The sequence below is a fragment of the Fringilla coelebs genome (assembly GCF_963513975.1).
Source record: "Fringilla coelebs genome assembly, chromosome: 12".
NCBI lineage: Eukaryota > Metazoa > Chordata > Aves > Passeriformes > Fringillidae > Fringilla > Fringilla coelebs.
This window is the reverse complement of record NC_140038.1, coordinates 14,751,863-14,779,417: the sequence shown is the minus strand read 5'-3', so window position 1 is coordinate 14,779,417 and position 27,555 is coordinate 14,751,863. Positions and strand designations below refer to the sequence as shown.

At 49.0% G+C, this 27,555-nt stretch overlaps 1 protein-coding gene across 1 annotated transcript; it reads left to right on the top strand.

Moving 5' to 3' along the window:
• Nucleotides 1–474: 474 nt before the first annotated feature.
• ACAN (aggrecan) lies at nt 475–27,552 on the top strand (the record flags this gene model as incomplete). The annotated part of the gene is made up of 17 exons (XM_084213815.1): nt 475–544; nt 1,053–1,424; nt 2,692–2,866; nt 3,379–3,506; nt 4,055–4,348; nt 7,362–7,901; nt 8,402–8,576; nt 8,980–9,107; nt 9,227–9,520; nt 9,681–9,872; nt 9,993–13,178; nt 20,980–21,093; nt 23,791–23,949; nt 24,288–24,370; nt 24,693–24,837; nt 25,881–26,063; nt 27,464–27,552. The coding sequence occupies 17 exons, from the start codon at nt 475–477 to the stop codon at nt 27,550–27,552; spliced, it is 6,327 nt and encodes a 2,108-aa protein (XP_084069941.1).
• Between the last annotated feature and the right edge of the window lie 3 nt (nt 27,553–27,555).

Below are 27,555 nucleotides of genomic sequence, written 5' to 3'. Positions count from 1 at the left end.
TAGAAAATTCTTCCAACCATCTGGCCTGAAAGCCAGTGTTGGCTTGATTTGGGATGCCAAATGAGGAGCAAATCCTGTTCTGAGACAAAAGCTTAGGGGATGTGATGGTCCCTCTTGAGTAAATAAGTAAGAGGTGTGTGAAGACCTGTTGTAAAATTGTCTTTCTGCTCCATAGGTAAGACTGAATCACAAGAGAGGGAGTGGGAAAGCAGTATATTAGGTGGTGTATAATAACACTTCAGATTGTTGTACATAGCAGAGCACCTTATTTATTTATCCCATGGACTGATGTCCCAAAGCAAGCTGCACTTTGGGGCAGAGTACTTCCCCAAGGACAGGCTTTCCCTGCTGGTGTGAGGAGTGTAGGAGGCTTAAGGGGCAGCATTGCACTGCCTTGCAGCAGCATGCACAGCACCCAGCTCCTGTGAACATACACAAATCCTTTCTCCCTGTGTTGTTTCTTGCAGATAAATTATGACCACTTTGCTATTGGTGTTTGTGTGTTTGCAAGTCATCACTGCAGCCGACTCTGTGGAGCTCTCAGGTAAGTGTCCAGGGCCTGGCAAAGCGGGGCTGAGCCACGTGCTGCACTCTGGCCCCATCCCCAAGGACAGGCAGGCCCTAGAATAAATGTGCCCAAGATCTGTGCTGTGCACACACAAGGATCCTCTGTTGGGATGGCTGCTGTGACACAGCCTCATTGTTCTGATGCTTGGGAAGCCAGAGAGATAGCTGCAGATTTGTGGGAAATGAAAAGAATTTCAGCATTTCCCTTTTAAAATGTTACCAGGTGTGAACCTGTAGTGTGGGCAGCAGCTAGGCTGCTTTGTTCCCTTCATTCCCAAATCCAGCACTGTTCCAATTCTCAAAAGCAGCCATGGTGCAGTGGTCAATGCCACAGCTACGCTTTGTAGATTAGACAAAAAGATCGTGTCTGAATATGTGGGTACAGGTTTGCACAGCAAATATAGGTCCTGGATCATATGGAAACATGGCATATTTTGTATTACATGTGTCATGACGTAACCACTGCTCTGTTTGGGAACTGGCAGACAGTAGTGATGGCCTGGAAGTCAAGATACCTGAGCAGTCTCCCCTGCGTGTCATCCTGGGAAGCTCCCTGAACATCCCGTGCTACTTCAACATCCCGGAGGAGCAGGACACCAGCGTCATGCTGACCCCACGCATCAAGTGGAGCAAGCTCTCCAACGGCACCGAGGTCGTCCTGCTGGTGGCCACGGGTGGCAAGATCCGTCTGAACAGCGAGTACAGGGAGGTGATCTCCCTGCCCAACTACCCCGCCATCCCCACCGACGCCACGCTGGAGATCAAGGCGCTGAGGTCCAACCACACCGGCATCTACCGCTGCGAAGTGATGTACGGCATCGAGGACAGGCAGGACACAATAGAGGTCCTGGTGAAAGGTGGGATGCTGACCTTGCTCTTTTCTCTTCTTGCTGCTTGGCCTGGGCAGGAGGGAGGAAGAGGTACTCTTCTGGTTCAGGGCAAAACACCCAAAGGGGGTCTTCTAGAAAAGCAGATTCAATTGGCGCCTCGCCCCAACCAGTCCGAGAGAAAAATACCTCCTTGGAGAAAAGTGGGGGAAAACTGTTTGTTAAACAATAAAACCTAAACAATAAAACCCCTTGCTGCTCCAAAAGAGATGACAAACTCAGAAAGTTCCCTCTGTGGGCTGTAGCTCAGCTCACTCAGTCTTTTATCAGTCCCTCCAGGGCTGGAAATGCCATGGCCCAGTGGGTCACAGGTGTGAGCTGCTGGTGCTCTTCTGGTGTTCAGTCCAGAGCAAGTTAAACAGGTCCAAGGAAAAGGAAAAAAACCCACAGTCCAGGGAACTTCTTTGCCTCAGCTAGCTAAAACTAACTAAAACAAAGGAGAGCTCTGTCCTGCTGTCTGTCCATCCACAGACAGCACAGCCCAGGAGCAAGAATGTGGAGGAGTGAGTGCAGTGTCTGAAAACAAACTGCACACTTCTTGTCTCCCCCCTTCACTCTCTGGAACAAGTCTTAAAGGTGCAAAACTTATTATTCAGCATAAACACAACAAGATGAGTGAGGAGAAAAGCATCCTATAGTCAGCCCAGGACAGGCACACAGGCAGAGAATGCAGTGTTTTCCTCATAGGAATAAGCCCTTTCTCCCAAGTCACAGATAAGGTGATGAGTGGAGAAGCCACGGGCCAAGCATTTATTTCAGCAGGCTAGGACGAGACTAAACAAACCAGTAAAATGACTCATGGCAGAATATGGCAAGAAAATGTCTCTTCTGGCAGAAGGTGAATTACAGAGGGAGCAAGACGACATCCTTGGCAGGAGGTGGTACTGGATACATTGGGCTATTACTCAAGTGGGTAAAGCTGGAACAAGGCCCTTATCAGACCTTTAATTTTTTCCAAACATTTTAGGAGATGGGATGCCCTCATCTGGAGAATTGGGCTTTTCTGGAAAAACTTCCATTACTATATTGCAAAGCCTGTCCTGGTAATAGGTGGATAAAATAATGAAAGTTTTGTACAATCCTTCTCTTTTTTGTGGCTTTTGCTTTCTGTATAAGACAGAGAGACAGCTTCCACTGCAGGACTCTACAGGATGAGATTTAATTTTGCCTTTTTCTTGTGCCTTCTCTGGAAGGCAAGGTGCTGGTGACTGTGAGTGATGTCCATTGTCTTTTCCAGGCATTGTATTCCACTACAGAGCAATCTCCACAAGGTACACCCTGAACTTCGAGAAGGCAAAGCAGGCCTGTATCCAGAACAGTGCTGTCATTGCTACCCCTGAGCAGCTGCAGGCTGCCTACGAGGATGGGTATGAGCAGTGTGATGCTGGCTGGCTGGCTGATCAGACTGTCAGGTGAGGAGCCACGCAGGGGAAGGGAAAGCCACAGCAGCACTGTTAGGGAAGGACCAACTGAAAATGGTTGCTAAATCTCAGCTGTTGTAGCTGCTGGTGTGCAGAGGGGGGTGGGGGATTGCAAGTCATTCTCTGCTACAGGTGGATCTCTAGCAGGAAAGCAGAGTGATTGCTGTACTCCTGGGCTGGTGGTGACAACTGAGTGGACAATGGCTTCATCTTGATCCTCCATCTTCCCTGAACAAAACCAATGCTGTGCCAAGATGCACAAGTTTGGCTCAACCAGACTGAGCTGTGCATCCCTCGCTGGGGAAGCACCCTGTCCTGATGTCTTTGGTCAGGGTTCCCAGGACCATCAGAGTCAGGGCAGGACAGCAGATCATCCTTTCCCTTTCCCATAACCTGTGAAAAGCCACAAATCACCACACTGGGCAGTGCTCTGCAGCTGCCTCCCAGCCTTCTGTGATTGCCAGGGTCCTGCCTCCCCACCTTATCCACAATCTCTCCCTCAGGTACCCCATCCACTGGCCCCGGGAGCGCTGCTATGGCGACAAGGATGAATTTCCAGGAGTGAGGACCTACGGTGTCCGTGAGCCAGATGAAACCTATGATGTTTACTGCTATGCAGAGCAAATGCAAGGTGATTTGGGGCTTTTATTGTTACTAGACGCAGAATCGGCCAAAACCCTGACCACGCCTAAACTGGACAACAGCAAATAGAGAAAAGACAGGTTAAAGCTGGAAAAGCACATACCCTAGCCAGCCCAGATGTTCTCTACAGTCTTTTTATTAGACCTTGGACAATTTTAATGTCAAATGACTAATGCAGCACAGAGGGTGGAGTCCATCTAACCTCCACCAGAGTCCAGGCCATCCTGTCTGGTCAGCCATTTGAGTGTGTGACATTCAGATGCACCAATCACTCATGTTTATGATATTGAAATATTCAGCACAACAGAACTGCACTTGTCCTTTATCTCCCCCTTACCCTGTGGCATGGTGTGTTGTGCTCAAATCTGCATTTGGTCTGTAAGACTCATTTTCTTCTGGTCTTTACAAAGTCACCCACATGGGCTTGCACATGAGTCTTCATCTTATCCAAAGTCTTAGGAGTCGGAGGGAGACAGGAAGGGAATTGGGCTAAGAATGTACAGGTAATTCCAGTGCTAATGGATGACGTGATTACAGGCAAAGTCTTCTACGCCACTGCCCCAGAGAAGTTCACCTTCCAAGAAGCTTTTGACAAATGCCGCAGTTTGGGAGCGCGCCTGGCCACCACGGGGGAGCTGTACCTGGCCTGGAAGGACGGCATGGACATGTGCAGCGCGGGCTGGCTGGCCGACCGCAGCGTGCGCTACCCCATCTCCCGAGCGCGCCCCAACTGCGGGGGCAACCTGGTGGGCGTGAGGACGGTGTACCTGTACGTCAACCAGACGGGCTACCCGCACCCCGACTCGCGCTACGACGCCATCTGCTACAGCGGTGAGTCCCCGAATCTCTGCTGCTCGCTCAGAGTCACTCTGAGATACGCACGAGCTCCTTTTTCCCAGCCCAGCGGTCGAAGAAAGAGTCAGGAGTTTCCTGTTCTCGTTCTCAAGGTTGTTTATTCTTATCTATAACATTCTTTCTCCGACCCGCCGAGGTCGGTCTGGCAGGTTGGGTTGAGGCAACTGTGTTGTCTTTTTATACTAAAAACTACGTGTACATTAGTGACTATGACCGCAGGGCTCTCAGGGTGAGGGAAGAGACAAGAAAGTTGACCCTGTGTTCAGAAGGCTGGTTTATTATTTTATGATATATATTATATTAAAAACTGTACTAAAAGAATAGAAGGAAGGATTTCATCAGAAGGCTTAGCTAAGAATAGAAAAAGAATGAATAACAAAGGCTCAGACTGACCGAAACAGTCTGAGACAGCTGGACTGTGATTGGCCATTAATTGGAAACAAGCACATGAGACCAATCACAGATCCACCTGTTGCATTCCACAGCAGCAGACAATCATTGTTTACATTTTGTTCTTGAGGCTTCTGAGCTTCTCAGGAGGAAAAATCCCAAGGAAAGGATTTTTCATAAAACATGTCGGTGACATACCTTATTTACCAATACCTATCATCTATGTTAGGCAGTGAGCTTCTACTCTAAACCAATCTAAAAATGCCAACATCTCCCAGAAGATGCAGGCTAGGAAGAAGAAAGAAGGACAGGGCCGGCCCAAATTTCTCCATCTTGCCACGGGGCCAGGGCACCAAGCAGTGCCTCTGCAACCAGGTGTGGCAGTCTCACCCTCTGAACGTGAGAGGAGCAGAGAAAAGAATTATCAAAACCATTCTTATCTCATTGGCTGCTCCCATGTTGTGCCAAAGTAGAATGCAATGTGGAGATTGCATCCTAAAGTTTTCTATTTTTGTGGTTTAGAAGTGTTAGGTCAATGAATAACCTGACACATCTAGGTTAGGTTATTCTGTATTATATTATACTATTCAATTATACTATATTATATTCTACTCTATTATACTATATTATAATTTACTATTCTATTATGCTATACAAAGGGATGGTGTTTTGTTTCCTTGGCCTGTCACGTGTGTGCAGACTGTCAGTCAGCAGACAGACACAAGATTCTGGGCAGTTGAGTTGAGCTGGGTGCTCATGCAGATTCAGTTTAGATCTAATGTAATATTGTGTAATATAATATAGAATAATATAGTATCATAAAGTAATTCATTTGGCTTCTGCTATCAATGGAGTCAGATGCAGTCATTCTCTCCCCTTTGTATCCTGCTTTTATGATACAGAGGAGCTCCCTGGCCAAAGACAACCTCTTGCTTCTTTGATGTTGAGTTTTTTTTTAAAAAAAGAGAGGAGAGAAAGCAGGTTTGGCAAAGCACTAAGTCCTCTGCTCGTGTTGAGGTAGAAAGCAGATCTAGAAATGCTGCTTGACCTGTACATGGGGGGCTCTGCGGAGGTGGGGGTAGCACAGTTCACATCTCTCCAGTCCTCCCACACCCTCCTGCTTTTAAAGCTCTCCTGGAGACACAAAGCAGAGCTCGGGTGCTTCATATAGAAGACTTTGAATGCTGGAGAAGGAAGTGAAGGAGAAAGAGAACAGGTCTGACCCTGAAGATGTGTGTAGTGGTGAGATGTGCTGTGGTACAGATGTGTGACTGAGTTTCCATGCTGGGATAAATCTGAAACTGATGCAGTCTCTGGGAACTGTGGATTAAAATTGCACCCAGGAAGCGAAGAGCATCCCAGCTGCCCCCCTTTTCTTCTAACTGCACACTTCTCCCTGCAGCAAGAAGAGGGGAAAACACCGTGATATATTCACTGGTCTATTCAGGGCAACCAGACGCCAACATTCAAGTAGGATTGCCATGGTTAAAAAAATAATAATATTTTAAAGTATGTGTGAAAACCCCTATGATCAGATCTGTTGTGCCCCAATACACCTCCCAGACCTGTGGAGGTACCCAGTTATGTGGACAAGCTAAAGACTGGTTCACCAAGCCACAGCCTTCTGGTTATCTCAGGGTTTGCCTCTGAAACTGCTGCATATGGTCAGTCCTTTTCTGAGCATCTTTATAGAAATCTCCCTTGAGATCTGAAAGGTACTGCCTAAAATGAACCAGCAGTAAAATGGAATTGGAAACAGAGCAGGGAAAGCATTATTAGAGGAAAACCCAGGCATTGTCTCATCCTTTTTCCCTCCCCAGCCAAGACCAGCCTTGCTGCATGTCCAAGATGCAATCCATCCCTCCCTTTCCTGCCCTCACAGTTCTGTTTCACGCTGCTCTACCAAGCAGTGTCCTTGTCAGCTGCTCATGCCCTGTTAAGCACGTTGTCCTAGACCCAAGGGGTGTGACCTGAGCAGGAAAGTGATTTGGAAGGGGAAAGGTGGGAGCTGTTTCAGTGCCTTTGGTACAGCAAGTGGCCTTGGCTGTCCTGGCAGAGGGTTAGGATGTTCATCCGGGATGAGCTCTTAAGTCACGCCTGGGCAGAGCAGAGGGTGATGGTGATCCTGCTGCGGTCTCACGCACCCAGTGTGAGGATCCAGTTGTCTTTCTCCCACGGCTCAGACAGATCTGCCATGGAAGTTACCCAAGCTCCCCGACTTCCCCCGTCCAACCTAGTTTGCTTGCAGCAGGCACTAGGGGTCAGTGCAGACTTGGATATGGGCAAGGTGTTCCCGGGAAGGGGGACTGGCAGGAGCGAGGGCAGTGTCCCCGCTGATCAACCAGATTTGGGGTAAGAGGTGGCTCACCAGATTTGGAGCAAGAGGTGGCTCAGTGCCTCGTCACATGCCCTCCGTGCTGACGCGTTGTACAGAGCCACAGTGGAGGAAGGAAAACCATTTCTTTTATCAAACTGTCCCTATTTCCCTGATCCTCTCGTACCAGAGATACCCAGCTGCTCCTTGGAGGCAGCACCAGTGCAGCTCACCCCACCAGACTGACATTATCCTCTCTGATTGCTGCTTTGTGTCCTGACACAGGGGACGACATCGAGAGCCTGGTCCCAGGGCAGTTCATCGACGAGATAGGGAGTGAGCTGGGCAGCGCCTTCACTGTGCAGACTGTCACCCAGACCGAGGTGGAGCTGCCCCTGTCACGGAATGCCACAGAGGAGGAGGCCCGTGGCAGCATCGCCACCCTGGAGCCCATTGAGATCACCCCCACGGCCACCAGGCTGGGCGAGGGCTTCACTGCCCTGCCCGAGCTCTTCACCACTGCTCTCACACCAGAGACAGCTGCCACAGAGGAGGAAAACGTGACCAGGGAGGAGGTCACAGCGGTGTGGACTGTACCTGAAGAGGCCACCACCATAGATTTAGGCACTGCTGTCACCACCTTAGCCTTTGGCGCTGCTGGCACCACTGAAACAGCAGAGGTGAGCTCGGTGGAAGAGGTCATGGGGGTGACTGTCACACCAGGACTGGAGTCTGCCTCGGCGTTCACAGTGGAAGATCAGCTTGTGCGAGTGACAGCTGCCCCCGGTGCCGGTCACCTTCCCGAGCAGCCCATCTCCCCCACAGGTAAGGCACCAGGGCTCCCAGAAGGCCAGTTCATTCTAGAGGTAACCATCCAGCTGAAAACAGCCTGAGTTTCTGCCATCTCAGAGGGCATCCAGGTCCCTGGAGGTGCACAGGCCTGTTAGGGGTCAGGGACAGGCTGAGTGCCTCCATCAGAGTAGGGCAGGAGGGGAGAGGAGAAGGCTGTGGGCCGCCCCATCATGTGTTGACCAGGGCTCAGCTGGCTGGTGCTTGGGCTGCAGTGGTCACACTCTGCTCTCCCATATCCCCCTGACTCCTGGGAAGGGGAAAGTCAAGTCAAGAAGACCTTAGAGGAGGGCTAAAGAGATCCCCAGAACATCATCCTCAATGGCATCAGGGCTCCATGAACAAGGCATTTCCATCAAAACAGGTTTGTGAGGGCCTGGTCCTTGCACTGATTTTTGGAAGGCCATTTCTGGTCACACATTTCAGTGCAGGGGAGTCCTGTACCCGCTGTCTCACCACAGCTTCTCTTCCCGCAGGCGTGGTGTTTCACTACCGTGCAGCCACCAGCAGATACGCCTTCTCCTTTGTCCAAGCCCAGAAGGCCTGCCTGGAGAACAGCGCTGTGATTGCCACCCCCCAGCAGCTGCAGGCTGCCTACGAGGCTGGCTTCGACCAGTGTGATGCTGGCTGGCTGCGGGACCAGACAGTCAGGTAAAGTTACACTGACTTGGGGAAAACACGCTCCAAAATGGCCATTCAGCCATTTGTCCTGCTGCTGTCCTCATCAACATCGAAAGCTTTGCTGACCCAAAATTTTCTCCAGGCTGTGATATTCAGTGGCCAACAGAGGTGGTTTTGCCCTCTTCTTTTCCTCTTTTCCTAACCTGTGTATACGTCTTGCACTAGTTGGCCTCCTGGTGTGTAGGAAGAGTAGCAGGAAATTTGAATTTATTGTCTCCAGCTGTAAATGGACTTGTCTCCAAGTCACACTGGAGCCTCTGAGCACCTCAAACACTGAAGAGTTCATGTCCTGCTCCCAAGCACACTGAGGTTCTTCAGTCCTGGCTACATAAGGCTGACCTTGGATTACCTCTTCTCTTCCTTTTTTTGGTAGGTATCCCATTGTGAATCCCCGAAATAACTGCATAGGAGACAAAGAGGACACTCCAGGCGTGCGATCATACGGCATGCGCCCAGCCTCGGAGACCTACGACGTGTACTGCTACATCGACCGGCTCAAGGGTACATCCTCCCCTGCCCTGGGCACTGCCGTGGAGCAAAACTGTGCCCCACACCTCCACCTCTGCCTCTAGATGGCCGGGATGCCTGGACTCACCCGTGTTTTCCCTCCCACCCCTCAGGCGACGTGTTCTTCGCCACCCAGCCGGAGCAGTTCACCTTCCCCGAAGCCCAGCGGTACTGCGAGAGGCAGAACGCCACGCTGGCCTCCGTGGGCCAGCTGCACGCCGCCTGGAAGCAGGGCCTGGACAGGTGCTACGCGGGCTGGCTGGCCGACGGCAGCCTGCGCTACCCCATCATCAGCCCCCGGCCCGCCTGCGGCGGCGACGCGCCGGGCGTCCGGACCGTGTACCAGCACCACAACCAGACCGGCTTCCCCGACCCGCTGTCCCGGCACCACGCCTTCTGCTTCAGAGGTACCTCCCACCCCTGCAGGGCAAAGAAACCTGTCTCCTCAGGGAAAGGGATCTCAAAAGGGAGGCTGGGAATGTTGGGGCGCTGGTTCGAGCGAGGCACTTCACCGGCATCTTGGATTGTGAATTTTTGGAAACTCCTTCCAATGTCTTTTTGTTCCAGCTCTGCCTCCTGTGGAGGAGGAGGGGGTCACCCCGTTCTTTGAAGATGTGCTGGCAACACAAGTGATCCCTGGAGTGGAGGGGGTGCCCTCGGGGGAGGAGGTGACCATGGAGACAGAGTCTGCCACTCAACCTGAGAATCAGACAGCCTGGGGCACAGAGGTCTTTCCAACCGATGTGTCACTGCTCTCAGGTGCGTTCAGAGCTTCCCTGTAGCCTGTGTCGTGCTGGGCTGATGGTGTAGGGTTGGGACTCTCACAAAGTATAAATGATTTTCCCAACTCCTTCTCTTTGTCTGTTCTTTCTTTTCCAGTGAGTCCATCTGCTTTTCCTCCAGCTACCATAGTACCAGAGGAAACCAGTACCAATGCTTCCATCAGCGAAGTGTCAGGGGAGGTGACTGAATCTGGAGAGCATCCAGTCACTGGCGAATCTTTGGCATCTGGGTGGGTTCCTGGAGTTCCAGATACAAGTGGAGCACCAACTTCTGGAGATTTTGAACTTAGTGGAGACCACTCGGGCATTGGAGAGAGCGGATTACCGTCGGTAGACTTGCATGCCAGCGGCTTCCCACCTGCAGAAAGTGGGCTGCCCTCAGGAGACCTGAGTGGTGCGTCTTCTGGTGTTGCTGATATCAGTGGCCTGCCTTCTGCAGAGGAGGAGACATCGGTGTCTATTTCAGGGATACCAGAAATTAGTGGGATGCCATCTGAGGTGGAAAGCAGCGGGCTGCCTTTTGGAGCGAGCGGAGAAATCTCTGGCACTGAGCTAGTCAGTGGCGTGTCATCTGGAGAGGAAAGTGGAGTCCCCTCTGGTTTTCCTACCGTCTCTCTCGTGGATACCACGTTAGTGGAAGTTGTAACAGCAGTGACAGAACGGCAAGAGGAGGGAAAAGGGTCGATCGGAGTCAGTGGTGAAGGAGATCTGTCAGGGCTGCCATCCTCTGAGTGGGACAGCAGTGGCAGAACCCAAGGCTTGCCCTCGGGAGCTGAGCCCAGCGGGGAGCCCTCTGGGGTACCCGAGCTCAGCGGGCTGTCCTCGGGAGGGTCTGAACTTAGTGGCTTTCCCTCAGGACTGGATGGCAGTGGAGAAACATCTGGAACACATGAGACCAGCGGCCTGGTGGACCTAAGTGGCCTTACCTCTGGTATTGAGGGAAGCAGCGAGGCCTCCGGCGTTACCTTCGTAGATGCCACGCTGGAGGAAGTGACAACAACCTCACCAGTTACAGAAGCAGAAGCAAAAGAGACTTTGGAAACCAGTGGATTGCCTTCAGGTGTTGAAGATGGGTCAGGCATGGTATCTGGGAGTTTAGACATCAGTGGTGAGCCTTCTGGGCATGTAGACTTTGGTGGGAGTGTTTCTGGAGAGCTGGAGATGAGCGGATACCCGAGTGGAGTGACGGACAGCAGCGGAGACATCTCTGGAGTTGATGTCACCAGTGGTCTGCTGTCTGGAGAGGAAAGTGGACTCACCTCTGGCTTTCCCACAGTGTCTCTTGTGGATACCACTTTGGTGGAAGTTGTAACACAGACATCGGTGGCACAAGAAGTGGGAGAAGGACCATCTGGGATGACAGAAATCAGTGGATTTACTTCTGGAGACAGAGGACTATCTGGAGAAGGGTCTGGAGCTGTGGAGACCAGTGGTTTTCCTTCAGGAGACTTGAGTGGAGAGCCCTCTGGAATCCCATACATCAGCGGAGACTTTTCTGGAGCCACAGATCTAAGTGGAGAGTCTTCAACAGTGGCTGATATCAGTGGGGAGGCCTCAGGGCTTCCAGGAATCACTTTAGTCACTTCTGATTTAGTAGAAGTGGTGACACGACCAACGGTGTCACAGGAACTGGGTGGGGAAACTGTCACGTTTCCCTACAGTTTGGGGACAAGTGGTGAAGGCTCTGGATCTGGTGAACTAAGTGGGGAAACATCTGCACTGCCAGAAAGTGCTCTAGAATCATCAACAGCTTATGAAATCAGTGGGGAGACATCTGCATTTCCTGAAACCGGTACAGAAACCTCCACGCTTCATGAAATCAGTGGGGAGACATCTGCATTTCCTGAATTTAACACGGAAACGTCAACAATTCAAGAAATCAGTGGGGAAACCTCTGCATTTCCTGAAATTTTCACAGGAACATCCACAAGTCAGGAAGCCAGGGGTGAAACATCAGGGTATCCTGAAATTATCATAGAAGCATCCACTGGTCAAGAAGCAAGTGGGGAAACCTCTGCGTTTCCTGAAAGTAGCACAGAAACATCCACAATACAAGAAATCAGTGGGGAAACATCTGCATTTCCTGAAATCAGAATAGAAACATCCACAAGTCAAGACATCAGTGGGGAAACATCTGCATTTCCTGAAATTAGAATAGAAACATTCACAAGCCAAGAGGCCAGGGGTGAAATATCTGGCTATCCTGAAATTAGCATAGAAACTTCGACGGTCCACGAAACCAGTGGAGAAACATCTGCCTTTCCTGAAATCAGCATAGAAACTTCAACAGTGCGTGAAATTAGTGGAGAAAGTTCTGCATTTCCTGAAATTAGAATAGAAACATACACAAATCAAGAAGCCAGGGGTGAAACATCTGCCTACCCAGAAATTAGCATAGAAACTTCGACGGTCCATGAAACCAGTGGGGAAACGTCTGCGTTTCCTGAAATCAGCATAGAAACTTCGACAGTCCATGAAATCAGTGGGGATATGTCCTCTTTTCCTGAAATTAGCATAGAAACTTCGACAATCCATGAAACCAGTGGTGAAATACCTGCATTTCCTGAAATTAGAATAGAAACATCCACAGGTGAAGAAGCTCGAGGTGAAACATCTACATTTCCTGAGATTAGCATAGAAACCTCCACAGTCCATGATATCAGTGGGGAGACATCTGCATTCCCTGAGTTCAGCATAGAAACACCAACAAGTCAAGAAGCCAGGAGTGAAACATCTGCCTATCCTGAAATTTTCATAGAAACATCCACAGTTCAAGAAGTCAGTGGGGAAACTTCTGCATTTCCTGAAATTAGAGTAGGAACACCCACAAGTCAAGAAGCCCGTGGAGAGACATTTCCTGAGATCAGCATAGAAGCATCCACAGCCCACGAAACCAGTGGGGAAGCATCTGCATTGCCTGCTGCTAACATCAAAACAGCTGCCACATCTTTGGCCAGCGGGGAGCTCTTGGGTACTCCTGAGGAGAGGGAGATTCCTGACACAACATCTGGAGCTGTGACACACTCTATCGCTGGCATTTCGGGGGAAACCTCTGTCCCAGACACTGTAATCAGTACCAGGACTCCAGATGTTGAACCAACACAGGGACTCAGGAATCCTGAAGAGGCTCAGCTTGAAATGGAGCCTTCCCCTCCTGTGGTGTCAGAACAAGAGACAGAGACAGCTGCTGCTCCAGACAATCCCCATCTGCTGGCCACCACCACTGCTGCCCTGCCCCAAGTCTCACAAGAAGCAATTGACGCATTAGGACCCACTACAGAAGGTAATGTGTCTCATATGGAAGGGAAAGCTTTGTGGATGGGAAGGAGGGGGCATAACTGTCACTTTTTTTGGTTTTTATACAGCAGAGAACATTAACACGGAAGCAGACTTAAGCAGAACATTGTTCTGATGGGAAGCCATAAACATGGGGTTTTCCACAGGTCATGATCACAGAATCATAGAATTGTTTAAGTTGGAAAAGACATTTATGATCACAGAGTCCAACCATTAACCCAGCACTGCCGAGTCCACCACTAACCCATGTCCCTCAGTGCCACCTCTACATGTCCAGAGTTTTCCACCCTGCATGCAGCTGAGAAGTTGGAGGAGATGGGCTGCTAGTCTCAGTCCTGCTCTGTTTCTCTTTCCATGGTGGGCTGACTTGCTGCCTGGCCCCAGGTATTGCTCAGCGTGTGGTCACCCTCTGGTCTGTGTCTTATGCTGCTCTCTGCAGCTACAACGGGATAAACGTGTGAGATAATGCTCAGAGCATCACTAGCTTTTGTCAGCTCTGTTGATAAATTCCCTTCCCTCTACCATTTTTAGTGTTTTAGTGCTCTGTCTTTTGTTGGGCCCCTGTATTGCCAAGCACGAACAGACAGAATATTTAAGCCTGATTAACCATTTATGGTGAAAACACTCTCCTGGCATTCTGATGAGCATTTCCTGAGAAGAGTTCTCATGCTGTGAAAGCGTGTGAACTGCAGTGAGAAAAAAAAACAAAACACAAAACATTGTGCCTCTTGGCCAAGGGAGGTGCCCAGTCCTGGTAACACAGGATGTCCTGCAGCATCCCTGGACACAGCTTGGTCTCCCTTTGCTGCCATCAAGAGCTGGCACCTGGGGACAAGCCTCACTGGAAAGCCATCAGGGCTTGTGCTGCTGTATGAATGTCCTGCGTGTCCTGAGTTCTCAAAGGGACACATGTTCTTGTAGGGCCACACATTGCTTAAGTATGTTACAAAATGGATGTACGAAGAGATTTCCTCACTTCCTTCTGGCAAAAGTGTCATCACTTCTACCCCTTCCCAGGTTACCTCCTAAACTGCTGTTTTGGGTCAATTTGCACTGTTCAGCGTGGCTAGCTCTGGACTCAGCAAGGGCAGGGCTTTGTGAAGCTCAGCCTGGTTTCTAACGTCATTTCCATCCCCTGAGCGTTCCCAATGAGTCACTGCATTTCCCTCTGCTCTGTCCCCCTGCAAGCACAGGTAATCACAAACCTTTGCTCAGCCCTGCCCACAGCACACCTGCCATCCCTGCTGTCTGTGCTGAGCAGCGCCCTGGGCGTGCTGCAGGAGTGGGTGAGGCAGATCAGCAGGGCCAGTCCCGCAGCACTGGACCAGCCTGGCACAGCACAGGGTGGTACAGGAGTTATGGGCCCAAAATCCCTTCCTGCAAAAGCAGGCTCTGCTTTTGGGCCATGCCCACCGCCACGTCCAAACCCAGAGACAAAAATAAGCCAGCAAAGGCAGCATTGAGGGGAAGGAAGGAAGAGAGTGAGGCTTAGTTAAAAAAAAAAAATATATTGGCCCCAAAATATGCATTTTATTCCACTGCTTTTTCTTTTTAAAAATTAACCACAAGGCAATTGCCAGATTCCTCAGACCATTTGTTAGCCAACATTTTTGTGAAGTATTTTGAAAGAAAACCATGTGTTCAGCAGCTCATGTGTGAAGAATCTTGAAAAATGTTCTGAAATTGGAATATGTGTATTTGCAAGTCACAGAGAGGACAATGTAGCAGCTGGGGTTTCTTAGCAGGAGACAGCAAGAGGTAAGCAACCAACGCATGAAGTTTAATTGTATACTTTATAATTTAGAAATGGGCTTGAACACATGTGTATGGCTGGTAGTCGCACCACGGAAGATGTTCTAGGGTAAAACTTCTCTTTTTATTGGTGAACTTTACTACAATGTCTCTACAGAGTTAAATGCAGTCCTGGTCAGGGTACGAAGGAAGCTCATCCAGGTGGCAAAAAAGTTTGTTGACCATGAACTCAGAACAGCCCTAAAACAAGGCAAACCTCTTCTAGAGAATTACAGCAAAGAGATGACAAAAGAAGAAAAAAATACAAAAAATGAAAAGAAAGGAATCCTAGGTTCCCTTTTTTGGGTTGTTACTTTTTACAGAGCTCTGGGGATTGTGAACATGGGAAGTCTACATGGAAGAACCGTAGGCTGGATCCCAAAATGCTGCTTCCCATGTTGTGGCTGCCTTTTCACTTGAAGCTTCCCAGTCTTGAAATTTAGCTCTTGCAAAAACTATCAGCTGCCATCTGCATGGTTTGTGCTGTGCTCGGGGTTTGTAGGGTGCAATGGGTGTCCACGCAGAGCAGTGGATTTTCACTGACAGTAAAGCACTGGTGAAGCTGGTTCAGCTTTACAGGAGCTTAGAGCGAGGAACAGGAAGAAATGTGGATTTTGCCCTCTGGCCCTGTTGTTGGAGGGTTCCAGTTAGATCCAGCAGTCTATTTAGTGGGATGATTTAAGAAGAATGATATTATTCTGCTCTGCTGGAGCCTAAAAGTATCCCTAAAAGCCAGAGCCAGAAGACTGAAGATTAACACTTGGAGTGCCAGTATGTTTTGGTGTTTAACCAAATTGAAGGCTGTGGGTGAACATGTCTTTAGTCAGCATTTGGTTCCTCCATGAGGACAGGAACCCCACAAGCTGAAAGAATTGTCCATAGGCTTGGCTTCCTCACCCAGGGTTTTGCCAACTCAGCGGGTCTTTTTGCTTCTGGTAGCATTTGAAGACAAATAATTATTAGCTGAAAAAACATGCTGGCACTTCAGTGAAAGGCTGCGGTTTAGAGCTCTCAGACCAGTCAATGACTTAAAAACTTCACTCCAGTTGTGGGGGGAAAGAGAAATGTGCTGAAATGGCATCTTTTCATGTGAAGTTTTGCTTGTCTCTGGTGAAACAAGTCCTTGAAGTCTGTTGCCTATGGCCCCACACAGCAGAAGGTTAGAATACAAATGAGGAAGGGTCTTAATGAGTTTTCCTCATTCTTCACAACCTGGAAGTCCAAGGGTTGTGAATTTTGTTGGTCCAGAGAAAATCCTCCAGAAAAGAAGTCAAGAAAATATTCCCTGGATTCAGAATGTTTCACCCAATGTGGAATGCAAATGATGCTCTCAAGAAAGAGATGGTGGTCCCAGTCCTGGCTGAGAGGCACAGACCCTTTGTGGCTGAGCAGGTGATTTGGTGTCTCCTGACCACACTGTCTGCTTTGCATCAGAAGTTAATTTGCTCAAACAAAACCTAGTCTACAGTCTTGAACTAACGTTATTTCCACGTCCATTTACTTTTACACATCATATTTTGGAGACAAAGGTATCCAAATTTCCTGAGCTCTTCTTCCATGAGAGTGTTGAACAAATTGAAGGTTCCAGCAGACAATCAAGCCCTCCTGGAAACTCCTGGTCTCTAGTAAAATTGGTTTTTTAAGGCTACAGCAATGCCTGCCCCTTCTGCTGCACGGAGGCTTTGGTTCAATTATTCTAGTTAATTATTTTAATTACTTAATTGCTCATTGTAAGTCAGTAGCTGGTTACATTCAATACTAGCATTTAACTCAAAATGTGAGAGAACTGGTTTCCCCAACTCATCCTGTTCTTTTCTTCTAGGAGTCACCCTACAATTGCTCCAATGTTTTTCTTTGATGTTTGAGCTATCAGATCAGTAGTTCAAACTTCCCAGCAGACTCTGAAAAGCAAATTTAATTTGTACCTGGATTTTTTTTTCACCCAATCTCTAGGAGATAATTATCTAGTTGGTCTCTGATTCCCTGTTTGGATAATTGCACTTACAAGGAGGCCTATAAAGAAAAGGTGAGGGGCATAACGGGCAATTTTTGGCATCCTGAAAATGCCTTGCCCTTCTCTCTGACCTTTTCTGCTCTGTAGAACAAAAAAGGAGGATATAGAAATATCATAGAATGTATTACTGATTCTGTTATTCACAGCTTCAGGAAAACTACAGTTTGTTCAGGGTTTGGGTGACAGCATCCTCTCTGTTCACCAGCTGCTTCTCCTTGGTAGATGTTTTAAGCACAAAGATGACCTTGTTTAATGGATATTCTTGCTCATCTTCCATATAGGCAGTGCACAGACTGCACTGTTTTAGGAAATGGTAGCATTGTTTCTGGTATTGTTGTCTCAGCTTGAGATGAAGAATTTCAAAAGCATTTCCTTCTCACCACTGACACTGCATGTTCACTTTTACATTTCCTTCTGAGCAAAACCAGGGCCAAACTGTTTTTCTTTCCTTTCTTCCATGTTTCTCTTTCCAGTTTCCATGATCTAGTACAAAAACTTTTTCAAAGGCATTAGGAGAATCATAGAATCATAAAATGGTCAGGGTTGGAAAGGACCTTGAGGATGATCTAGCTCGAACCTCCCCCTACCATGGGCAGCAATGACAAGAATACTTCTCTTGCTTTTAGTTGAACAAAAAGAAAATTATTCTGACTAAATATAGTGTATATCTGGCAATGGAGAAGAAGTCCTAGGAAGAAAATGGTGGAACAAACTCAAACTTTGTGTTGCAGCTGTGTAACTCCCCTTGCTTTCTCCAGCCAAGAGTTTACATCTTCCAGATGCAAGACCTGGTTTATACTGTCCATTTTGTTGTAATTGGTTTATTAAAAAAGAAAAGAAAAGACATCTAAAAGCTAGACCTTGGGTCCTGTTAGTAGCAAAAAATAGAAACTGTTGTGACAGTAAAACTGAGCTATTTTTGCAACTTCTGGGCAACATTAAGTGCAGTATGAATCCTCTTTAGAAGAATTGCTAATTCTGCATTATCCTCAAGAAGTGAGTTAATAACACGTTCTAACTGGGTTTCCTATTCTTGGCACCGCGAGGCATTTTCTCCCCGTCTTTGTTTTACAGCTGCAGCTCTTGAAAGCAGGGCTGCCTCCCTTCTGCATTCCTCGACTATCGACTATCTCTGTCCTTTGTTAGCCGGGGTAATAATAGCAGTGGTCTTGTCTCCTTGTCAGCTGATAAGCACTTGAGCTGCATCGCAAAGCAGAGCTGACTTTTTGGATGGCTGCTCAGCCAAGCAAATAAATAGCTCGTGTCTAAACCCTTGAGTGTCAAGGTACCTGGCAGCCAGCGCTGCGAGGTGGGGGCTCCGTGCTGTCCTAGCGTGCTGCAGGCTCTGCAGCTGCCTGGAGAGGTGTGCGGTGATTTGCCAACCTCTTCTAGCTCTGAACGATGTGGAATAGACACATTTACAGCATATAAAAGGCTATGGAAAAAACAAACAAACAAACACTAAGTGTGGCGTGATAGATGGATTTTTTTTATGGAGTTCTCACCCCTTGTAAATCATGTTTGTGGCTTACGTGCCTTATCTTAGAAACACCCACAAAACAATTTGCCAGGAGTTCCAGAGGCGACATCACAGCCAAATTTACCATTTAGACCTTTCTTGAATACCTCTGAGATCCAGATTTTCTGGGAGGATCAGAATCAGCAACACTTTCTCCAACCTGACAGATAAATTTGAGTTTTTCAATATCAGCTTGGTGAGGTGATTTTACATCCAGATGGACAGAGGGTCGCTGCCTCAGCAGCCCAACAGGCTGAAGGGCAGTTTGGTGTTTATGATCATCACATACCCTTTCTCTATATGTTATATACAAAAATAAATATGTATCTGTATGGAGAGATATGTAACATATGTATTATAATCAGAGATTTGTTTTTTACTGCATATATAATATGTGCAACCATATTATATGCAGTATCTGTAAAAGGAAACTCTGTTCCAGACTTGTTTCCCAGCTGGAAATTTGTGGCAATGGCTTTGCACACGTGTGCCTGCTTCCCCCTCCTCCAAGACCAGGGAAGCACACACCAGGTCTCCTGCATCTCAGAAGAGATCTTGGACACGCCAAGTTTTATTCCACATGGCCGAAGACAGCTGAAGGCTCATTATCCACTGCTAAACATTCAGCTTTAGCTCTTGTGAGTGCTTCCCTCCCTCCTCTGCAGTGTTCTTTCCACTCCATGGAGCCTGACGAATGAAGGAAAAGCCTTTCCTTACGTGTTCAGCTGGAGCCCACTGGAATCAACATGAACTTCTGCTGTTGAAGAAGCCCAAAGGGCCTCTTGAGTTGCAATCACCCCTCAGGATACCTCGTTTTTCTCTGTGCTCTCTATCTTCTAGGAACTCCAAGTGTGACTAATAAGCAACACTCAGCCAAGTTCAGCTCCTCTATTCTTCCTCTAGGCTTGTGACTCCCATTTTGTTCTGGAAAGTCTCAAAGTATTTACCAGTATCATGGAAACAGGGATTATCTTCATTTTGCAGTGAACGAAGAAATCCAAAAATCATCCGTGAGATTTAGAAGGGCAAATTTTCCAGAGTGAAAAATTCCTTCTCTCAGAGAAGAACTGCAAAACTGGAGTAAGAGGCTCATCAGCCATCTAAGGAATGATTTCACCACTCACGGTGATACAGCCTAGAGTAAAGATGACAATCTCCTTGCTCCAAAGCACACACAGATTTACCATCCAAGGTCAGAAAGGATTTTTTCCATCACTTAGGCACATTACAGAACATGTCAGCTTTTAGATGATGTATCAGACCTTGGCCACTGAGTCACTAGACAGCCACAGGGAGTATAACGCCCATCTCTTGTGCCTGGGGACACTGAGCAGCTGAGCCTCAGCTCCAAGAAAACAATATCCAACCAAATACATCCCAGTCAGAAGATGAACACAGATCTTGGGGAGTCGCTGCTCTGCTATTTCCATAGCCAGCATGTTTATCATCTTTGAATCTTTCCTCGCTACCCTGTCATCCACAAGAAGAGCATGGAGTCATCACTTTTAAAGCCTTACATTTCTCCTGAGTGTGAAAGAAATGCTGTCTCACATGAGGATCTAACCAGTCATCATTTAACCCAGCCTGCATGGATGTGTTCCCATTTCCTTCCTTAGTCTTCCTCCTTGTTTCTGAGTTGAATGTATCTGAAATCTCTCCGTTCTGAATGACCCTTCTTCTGATTCCAAAGCTCTCTCCACCAAGATGAAGTCCATAGCTAGAAAAGATGTACCAGCTTCTTCCATCCCCATCACAACCAAGAGAGCACATAGTGGGGATAGGTCTGGAGAAAATGTCACTGCACACCAGTATCCCTCACCAAGGAATAAGCACGGATAACCAGGTCTAAGATCCTCAGAGAGAAAAAGCTGAGAAAAGCTGAAAAAGCTGAAAAGCTCTGAACCACCTTTGAACCCACTTTTTTTCTTCTCTGCACTTTCTTCATCTTCACTGAGAAGAGATTTCTTGACCCAGAACTTCATCTAAATTATGGTTAGGAAGAAACTGTCAGTGAGGACTGACAACCAGGAACTCTGCTTAGGAGACAGAGATCTATTTGAGGATGCTTCTGACTTATGGAAGAATTCCACATTCCTCCTCATAGACCTTGAGCTGGTGGAGACACAGACACAAGTTTACACGTTTGATGGATCAGGCAGAGGCAGCAGACAAGGAAGAATTACCACAGCCAGTGCTGTGTGTTGGATGCATCCTGCTGAGCTTTGCTCTGATATCTTCAGAGTGGTGTTCAACCACCAGAAAGCCAATGTCCTCCTTGTAGGGTGGGTTGGGTCTCTTGCCTTCATTCTTCCAGCAGCAGCAGTGGCAGTATGTTATGAAACACAGCCCTCCCAAGTCCCCCCAAAACAACTGATATTCCCTCCTACACAAGCGAGGAAACAAGTTCTCCTCTTGGTGGAGTTGCCTCCCAGAGCCCTAATGGAAGCCCTTGATTTCTTGCAGACACTGATGTGTGCCACTCAAGCCCCTGTGTGAATGGAGCCACCTGCGTTGATGGCATCGACTCTTTCAAATGCTTTTGCCTTCCCAGCTACGGAGGGGACCTGTGTGAGATCGGTACGGCCTCCCTGGCTTCAGCTAATCCTACTAACTGCTGCACCTCCTTGTTCCCATACTGCCCCCCAAAAAAGCTGATCCCCAGTGCTCCCGTCAGCGCTGCCCTCATCTCAGTGAGCTAACCTCTAACAGCAGCTTAAAACACACCAAAAAGCTTTGAGGGAAAAGCTTTGAGGCTTTTGAGTATTTAATTGGATAAGTTTGTTCCTCACAGCACCGTGTCCTCTAAGATTCCTAAGCAGGAGCTTCTGGTGTCTTCTTCAGCTTTCTCTTTTTTGAGTGTCTCTGGTGAAGCTCCACACAGATCATAACAATGTTGATCATGGAAGTTGCTGTCTCTTTGGGTCAAGGGTCATTCTGTTCATCTGGAACAGTAGGGAACTTTCTGAGTACATCTTCACCCCAGGCAAACTTTCTCTGCTAGACTGGAACTTCGTGGAAGGATGCTTCAACTGAGCCATGAAAAATGATTGTGTTTCTCTCGGGGAAGATGCAGCTGAGAGAAGCATCATTCACTCCAGGAATCTCCACTGATTTGACAGAGCATGACATTTTTGTCATCTCCACAACATAGCTTCCTGTGGCAAAATCAGCAGGGAATGTATCTTTGAGAAAACGGGAAGCAACCTATATTTCCATCAAAATTAGTGCACTAATACTTATTTTTGCTTCTACAAGGAAAGAAAAAGATTTGTTTCCTTAAAGCTGATGGAAGTCCAAATTTTTACCAGCTTAGCTGAGGGGAAGCTCTCCTGCCTTGATCAAACAAAAAAGAAATAAGGTTGCAGTATATTCTTCACCTTGGCATGAGTAATGATAATAGATGTTGGATTTTCTCCTTCCCTTTCTCTGCATCTCTTTCTACTTCCAATACCAACATATGGAGTAGACCATAAGGAGAAGGCTCAGGATCATTGAACCTTCTGGGCAGGAATTGTGCTGTCTTAACATCAATTTTCCAATGCAACCTCACCAGCTCTCGATTTACTCAACCATGATACTTGTTGCTGAAGATCCTTGTAAATCCAGCCAGAGACTCTCCACCCTGTAACTGCTTATGATCTTGTTTCATCCAAGCCAGACTTAATTTGTCTTTTCTCTGAATTATGGGCTCTGGTGCCTGGAAGATACAAGAGGAAGCCAGCGCGCCAAAACTTGTTGGAAATGTAAATCTTCATATTCCCATGAGACTGACCACTCTTGCTGTTGGTGTCCAAGAACAATGGGACACTGTAGGTGAACAATGCACACAGACCACGAAAGTGTCCTTACCAGGAAACAAGATTTTCATCATTCTTTTCCAAGAAAATTGCTGTCATATTTACCTGTAAGAAAAAATTATGTCAGAAAGTCTAGAAAATGGCCTGCTGAGATTCTTTATCATGTGCTGTCCCATCCCCAGTCGGTGATGACAAGGGATTAAACATTAAAGATAATGGGAAGAAGTCTTAATCCCAAAAGACAGAGCAAGTTCTCCGTTAACTTTCTGCAAGAGATCTGCCTGCAAAACCCAAGAATCCTCTGAGCTTCACCTACTTCCAGATAACCCATTTGATCTATTGAAGAAGGCAAGAAATGCTTTTAACGTCTCAAATAGCTACCAACCACTCCAACATCTATGGAGTGCCTGCAATCTCCAGCTGGAAGAAAGGTGGATTACGAGGAATTATTGTTACTGAAAGTGACAAGTGCTTTGACCTACCAAGTTTAACAAAGAAGAAAGAAACTGAGAACAGAAAACCTTTCTGAAAAGGGAGGGAAGTATGAGGGCTCCTGGAAACCCACCACTCCCAGAGCAGCAAAGGCCTGAGAAAGGATGATAGACCAGGCATCTGAAAGGCTGAGATTAAACACATTCCATTTTCTGTTTCCTTCAGTCACATGTAGCAGACAGATGTGTGGTGTTGCATTGCATGGGAACCGCTGAAGGTCTTTTCTGGTGGTTTGTCCATTTGTCTCTACTTTCCCCCATCTGTGGTTTTATTTTTCTTAATAAGCGTGTTCAGTTCCTCAATATTTCTCAGACGGTAAAAAATCTTCTGAACAGCTGAGAAATGTTTGTACTTCTTTAGTAGTTTCCAAGCTTTTTCATTGAGACTTACTTCTCTCTCTCCACTGTGGTAAGTTTCTGTCCCCATTTCTTTTCACCCATCTCTGTCAGTTTGTTTTTCCTCCAGAGCTCCAGAATCACACCAAGTGGTGGAACCACCCACACCTGGTGGTCCCCTCTTTCATTTTCAAGACATATGCATTGATTCTGGACATCTGGGTATGGGGTTTGGGGGGTTTCTTCCAAAGCAAGAAAACTCTGCAGGCCAGCACAAGTGGGAAGAGAGGTGTTCTTTCTTGGTTGGTTCCTCAAAAGCAGACTTCAGGAACATTACACAGGGGTTGAATTTCTCAGGAATAAGTCTCTATCATTCCAGTAGCACTGGATTGTCTCAAGCTTTCCAGTAGCACTGGTTGTGTCACTGCAGACACAGGGCCTTCCACACAGGCTGCCTTCTCTGTGTGTCTTGGATGCCTTCTGACAACTTTCCCAGGGAACTCCTACAGGCAAAGGTGTCAGGGTGTGCTTTTCAGTGAAAGTGACCGTGTGTTGTCCCGTGCCATGGGAGCATGAGCTGCTAAGAGGTGAGTTGAAAGCTTTCAGATACATGCACCAACTCCTTTTCATCCCTCCTCTGTGTGTTTCAGACTTGGAAAACTGTGAGGAAGGCTGGACCAAGTTCCAGGGCCACTGCTACAGGCACTTTGAAGAGAGGGAGACTTGGATGGATGCAGAGACCAGATGCCGACAACATCAAGCCCACCTGAGCAGCATCATCACCCCAGAGGAACAAGAATTTGTGAACAGTGAGTGCTGAGGGCAGCCTAAGACTGGGCATGGGTCCAACCACTGGACTCTGACTCTACATGCAGATTTATCCAAAGTGGTGTAAAAACCACCACTTGCCCCACTGGTGCTCATATGAATCCCAGCAAAGCCTCATCCTTGTCTGGGTGCTGCCAGTTGAGTGGAGAGGGAGCTGGACAAACACGGTGTGAGGGAAAAGGGCATCAGGGAATATTGGCTGGGAGGCAGCTGCATGACCCAGAGACTCCAGGGCCAGGGACAGCTGAAATGGCAAAGAAATGCTTCCAGCAATGTGCAGGACAACCATGACTCTTTTCTCCCCCTCCTGCTCTTGCAGGTCATGCACAGGACTACCAGTGGATCGGCCTCAGTGACAGAGCTGTGGAGAACGACTTCCGCTGGTCTGACGGGCACTCCCTGGTGAGCCTGGCGCCCACAGCACGAGCAGGCACCGGCTTTTCGGGCTGGTGGGAAGGGCCCCATGGCTTACATGTTGAGGGCTTGGGTTGGGCATTGAGGGGAGGCAACTCTAAACTTTGTAGGGCTCATGGTTTTTCCAAGCCTCTAGAAAAGCTGGTGGGGTCCCGGGCAGCATCCCAATGGAAAGAACTGGGGAAGGGGCAGTGCTGGCTACCCACGGGCTCTGCTGGAGAGAGGTGTGGGAGAGGTGGGGTGAGGATGAGAGAGGGAATAGGAGAGACCAGGGCCCAACCTTAGCTGGAGGACTGTCCTCTCTCGGCAGCAATACGAGAACTGGCGGCCCAACCAACCCGATAACTTCTTTTCGGCGGGCGAGGACTGCGTTGTGATGATCTGGCACGAGAAAGGCGAATGGAATGATGTTCCCTGCAACTATCACCTCCCTTTCACCTGCAAGAAAGGAACAGGTCAGCACCCCGTGCCTTACTGGCAAGGATGGGGGACTCAGTAGGTGGCTGTGGGTCCGGGGCAGAGAGCCCAGTGCCCAGGAATGTGGGTTTTGTTACTGCAAAGGGTGATCAAAGAGATAGAAGGAATTAGAAAGAGAAGTTGTCCAAAGCTTGAGGAGAAAGTTTCACAAGGACTTGAAACTAAATAGGACAAGCCATTAAGATGCAACATCCCCAGGCAAAGTCATACCCTGGCTGCAGCATCACTCCCACACACAGCTCTGTGCCCTCCCACAGACACAGGCAGCTGTTGTGATGCTCAGCTCTCACAGCTTCTCCAGGAGACAGACAGGAGTGGAGCACTGAGGCAGACCTCTGCCTAATTTCAAATCACAGAATTTCCATATCCCCCTGCCCCTAAGCCTTGTGGACAGAGGCAATCTCAAAGGGAACTAAGGTTTTATTCGTGGAAGAGCGACGAGGCTTTGCCTGCCCAGCCTGCCCTGGGTGTGAGCTGCCTGCTCAGCCAGGCTGGTGCTCTCTCACTCACCCTCCAGCCTCTGTCTGCAAGAACCGTGTCTGGACGGGCAGTTTGGACCCAGTACGGCTAGCTGCCGACCCCATCCCACACGATCTTCTGCAGACCAAAGCAAAGATGAGAAGTGCTCTCCTCCACGTGGGGACAAATGTCCTCTGTTTATTGACTTGAGAACCAACAGATGGAAAAACCCCCATAGGAAGAGACCTCATGGCTCATGGCAGGAGACTTTTATCCCAGGGGAATGAGGGGCGGAGGAAGAGGACCACGTCCAGTGGGATACCAGTAAGGAGGGGCGAGGAGAGGGAGTGACCAGGGAATAGATCACCAAGGAGTATTGGGGACAGGGGTGGGTGGGGGAGAAGCCATGTGACAGGAGAGGGGGAAGAACAAACCATGTGACATAACATAAATGAATCAGTGCAATATAAAGACTACCCCGTGCAAATCTCTAATAACCCAGTGCAAAACAACAACTAAATAAACTATTTAGTGCAATACAACACCTGCCCATCTCCCACAGTGGCCTGCGGGGACCCCCCTGCCGTGGAGAACGCCAGGACCTTCGGTCGGAAGAAGGAGCGCTACGAGATCAACGCCCTGGTGCGGTACCAGTGCGAGCCCGGCTACATCCAGCGGCACGTGCCCACCATCCGCTGCCAGCCCGACGGGCAGTGGGAGCAGCCACGGATATCCTGCCTAAACCGTACGTCTGGGCTAGGGCTGGTGCCTCCCTGCAGCTGGAAGGAGCTGGGAATGCGGGGCGCCATCGCGGTGCAGGACAGCTCTGAGCCAGGCAGAAGGGGACACCGTGGTTCCCTTGACTTCTTGGGAGTTTCCCCTGGGATGGGGAAGTGGGAGCTGATGTCTTCTGGTGGGGTGGGGACCATGGAGCTTGGCTTGTAGAACTGCCCTGGAGACCCACAATTGGTAGGGGCAGCTCCAGAGTCAGGAAAGGGCAACAAGGAGTTTACCACTGTCCCAGGCTATCCAGAGAAGGAAAAATAAATGGCTTCTGAAAGGGTGAGTTTTGGCACAACCTGCATCAACAGAGAGAACAGGATGGGAGAGCTATGGGGCCCTCAAGCCCTTCCCTGGTGTCCCCCTGCGCTGGGAGCAGACAGGAGCCCTGCAGCAGATACAAGCCAAGGCACAGGGCTGGGTTCCTGACTCTCCTTCTGTCAGGCCTCCAGCTGATGGCAGTCAGCCTTCTTCCACTGGTGTCCCAGCCCACTCCCAGGCCTGCCTACACCCCTGTCCCATCCCTGATTGCCTGAAGCTTCCCAAGAATTTTGTTGGCCTCAGACAAATCACATCTGTCCAGTGGCCTCCTTGCCAGGTCCTGCTGGGCAATTGCAGATAAGGCAGATTAAGCAATGGTCCCACAGCCAGGGAAAGCTGATAGAGGCTTAAGGGACAAACCTCTGCCCAGGGAGGAGATGAAAGGAGGAGGGATGGAGGAGGTGTCCAAGGGCGGCTGCCTGGTGCAGACCAAGATGCTGATTCCTTTGGCTCTGCTGTGGGTCTGGAGAGCTACAGGCTGTTCCCAACATGGACTGCCAGCGATCAAGAGACCTGGTCTGCTCCCAACCAGCTTTTGCTGCTTCCACCAAAACCCTCCTGCAATTATCACACCAGAGCACGCCAGCCTCCAGGGAGACTGGCAGCAAAGATCAGGCAGAAACCTTGTCCCTGCCAGCCAGGCCAGGCTCTTTTCCCGCCTGTGCCCTGAGCACATCCCACTACTAATGCATATTGGGCTTGGGGATTTAGGGAGTGGGTGAGATGGGGACGAGCTGCCCTCCTGGCCGGGCACAGGGAAGGGATGGGACAAGCAGCCGTGGAGATGATGCTCCTGCCCAGGCTCTCTCCGAGCCACAGGCACCTTCTCCCCTGGGTGAAGCAGAGCCGGGCAGGGCGAGAGAAGGGCCGATTGTGCGTGTGCGGGCGGGCTGGCGCCGGGACACACGCAGCCGCCCCCGGGCAGCGCTGCCTGCGGCTGCCCGTGTTTTTCCAGGCAGCCAGGGGCCGGGGCGGCCAGCGTGGGACAAGCAGCTTCTCTGTCCCGGCTCCTGCCAACAAGGTGCCTTTTCTTCTCCTCCACAGCCTCCAGCTACCAGCGCAGGCTATACAAGAGGAGCCCCAGGAGCCGGTCGAAACCCAGCGGCAGCGCCGTGCACAGACGCACCCATTAGAGC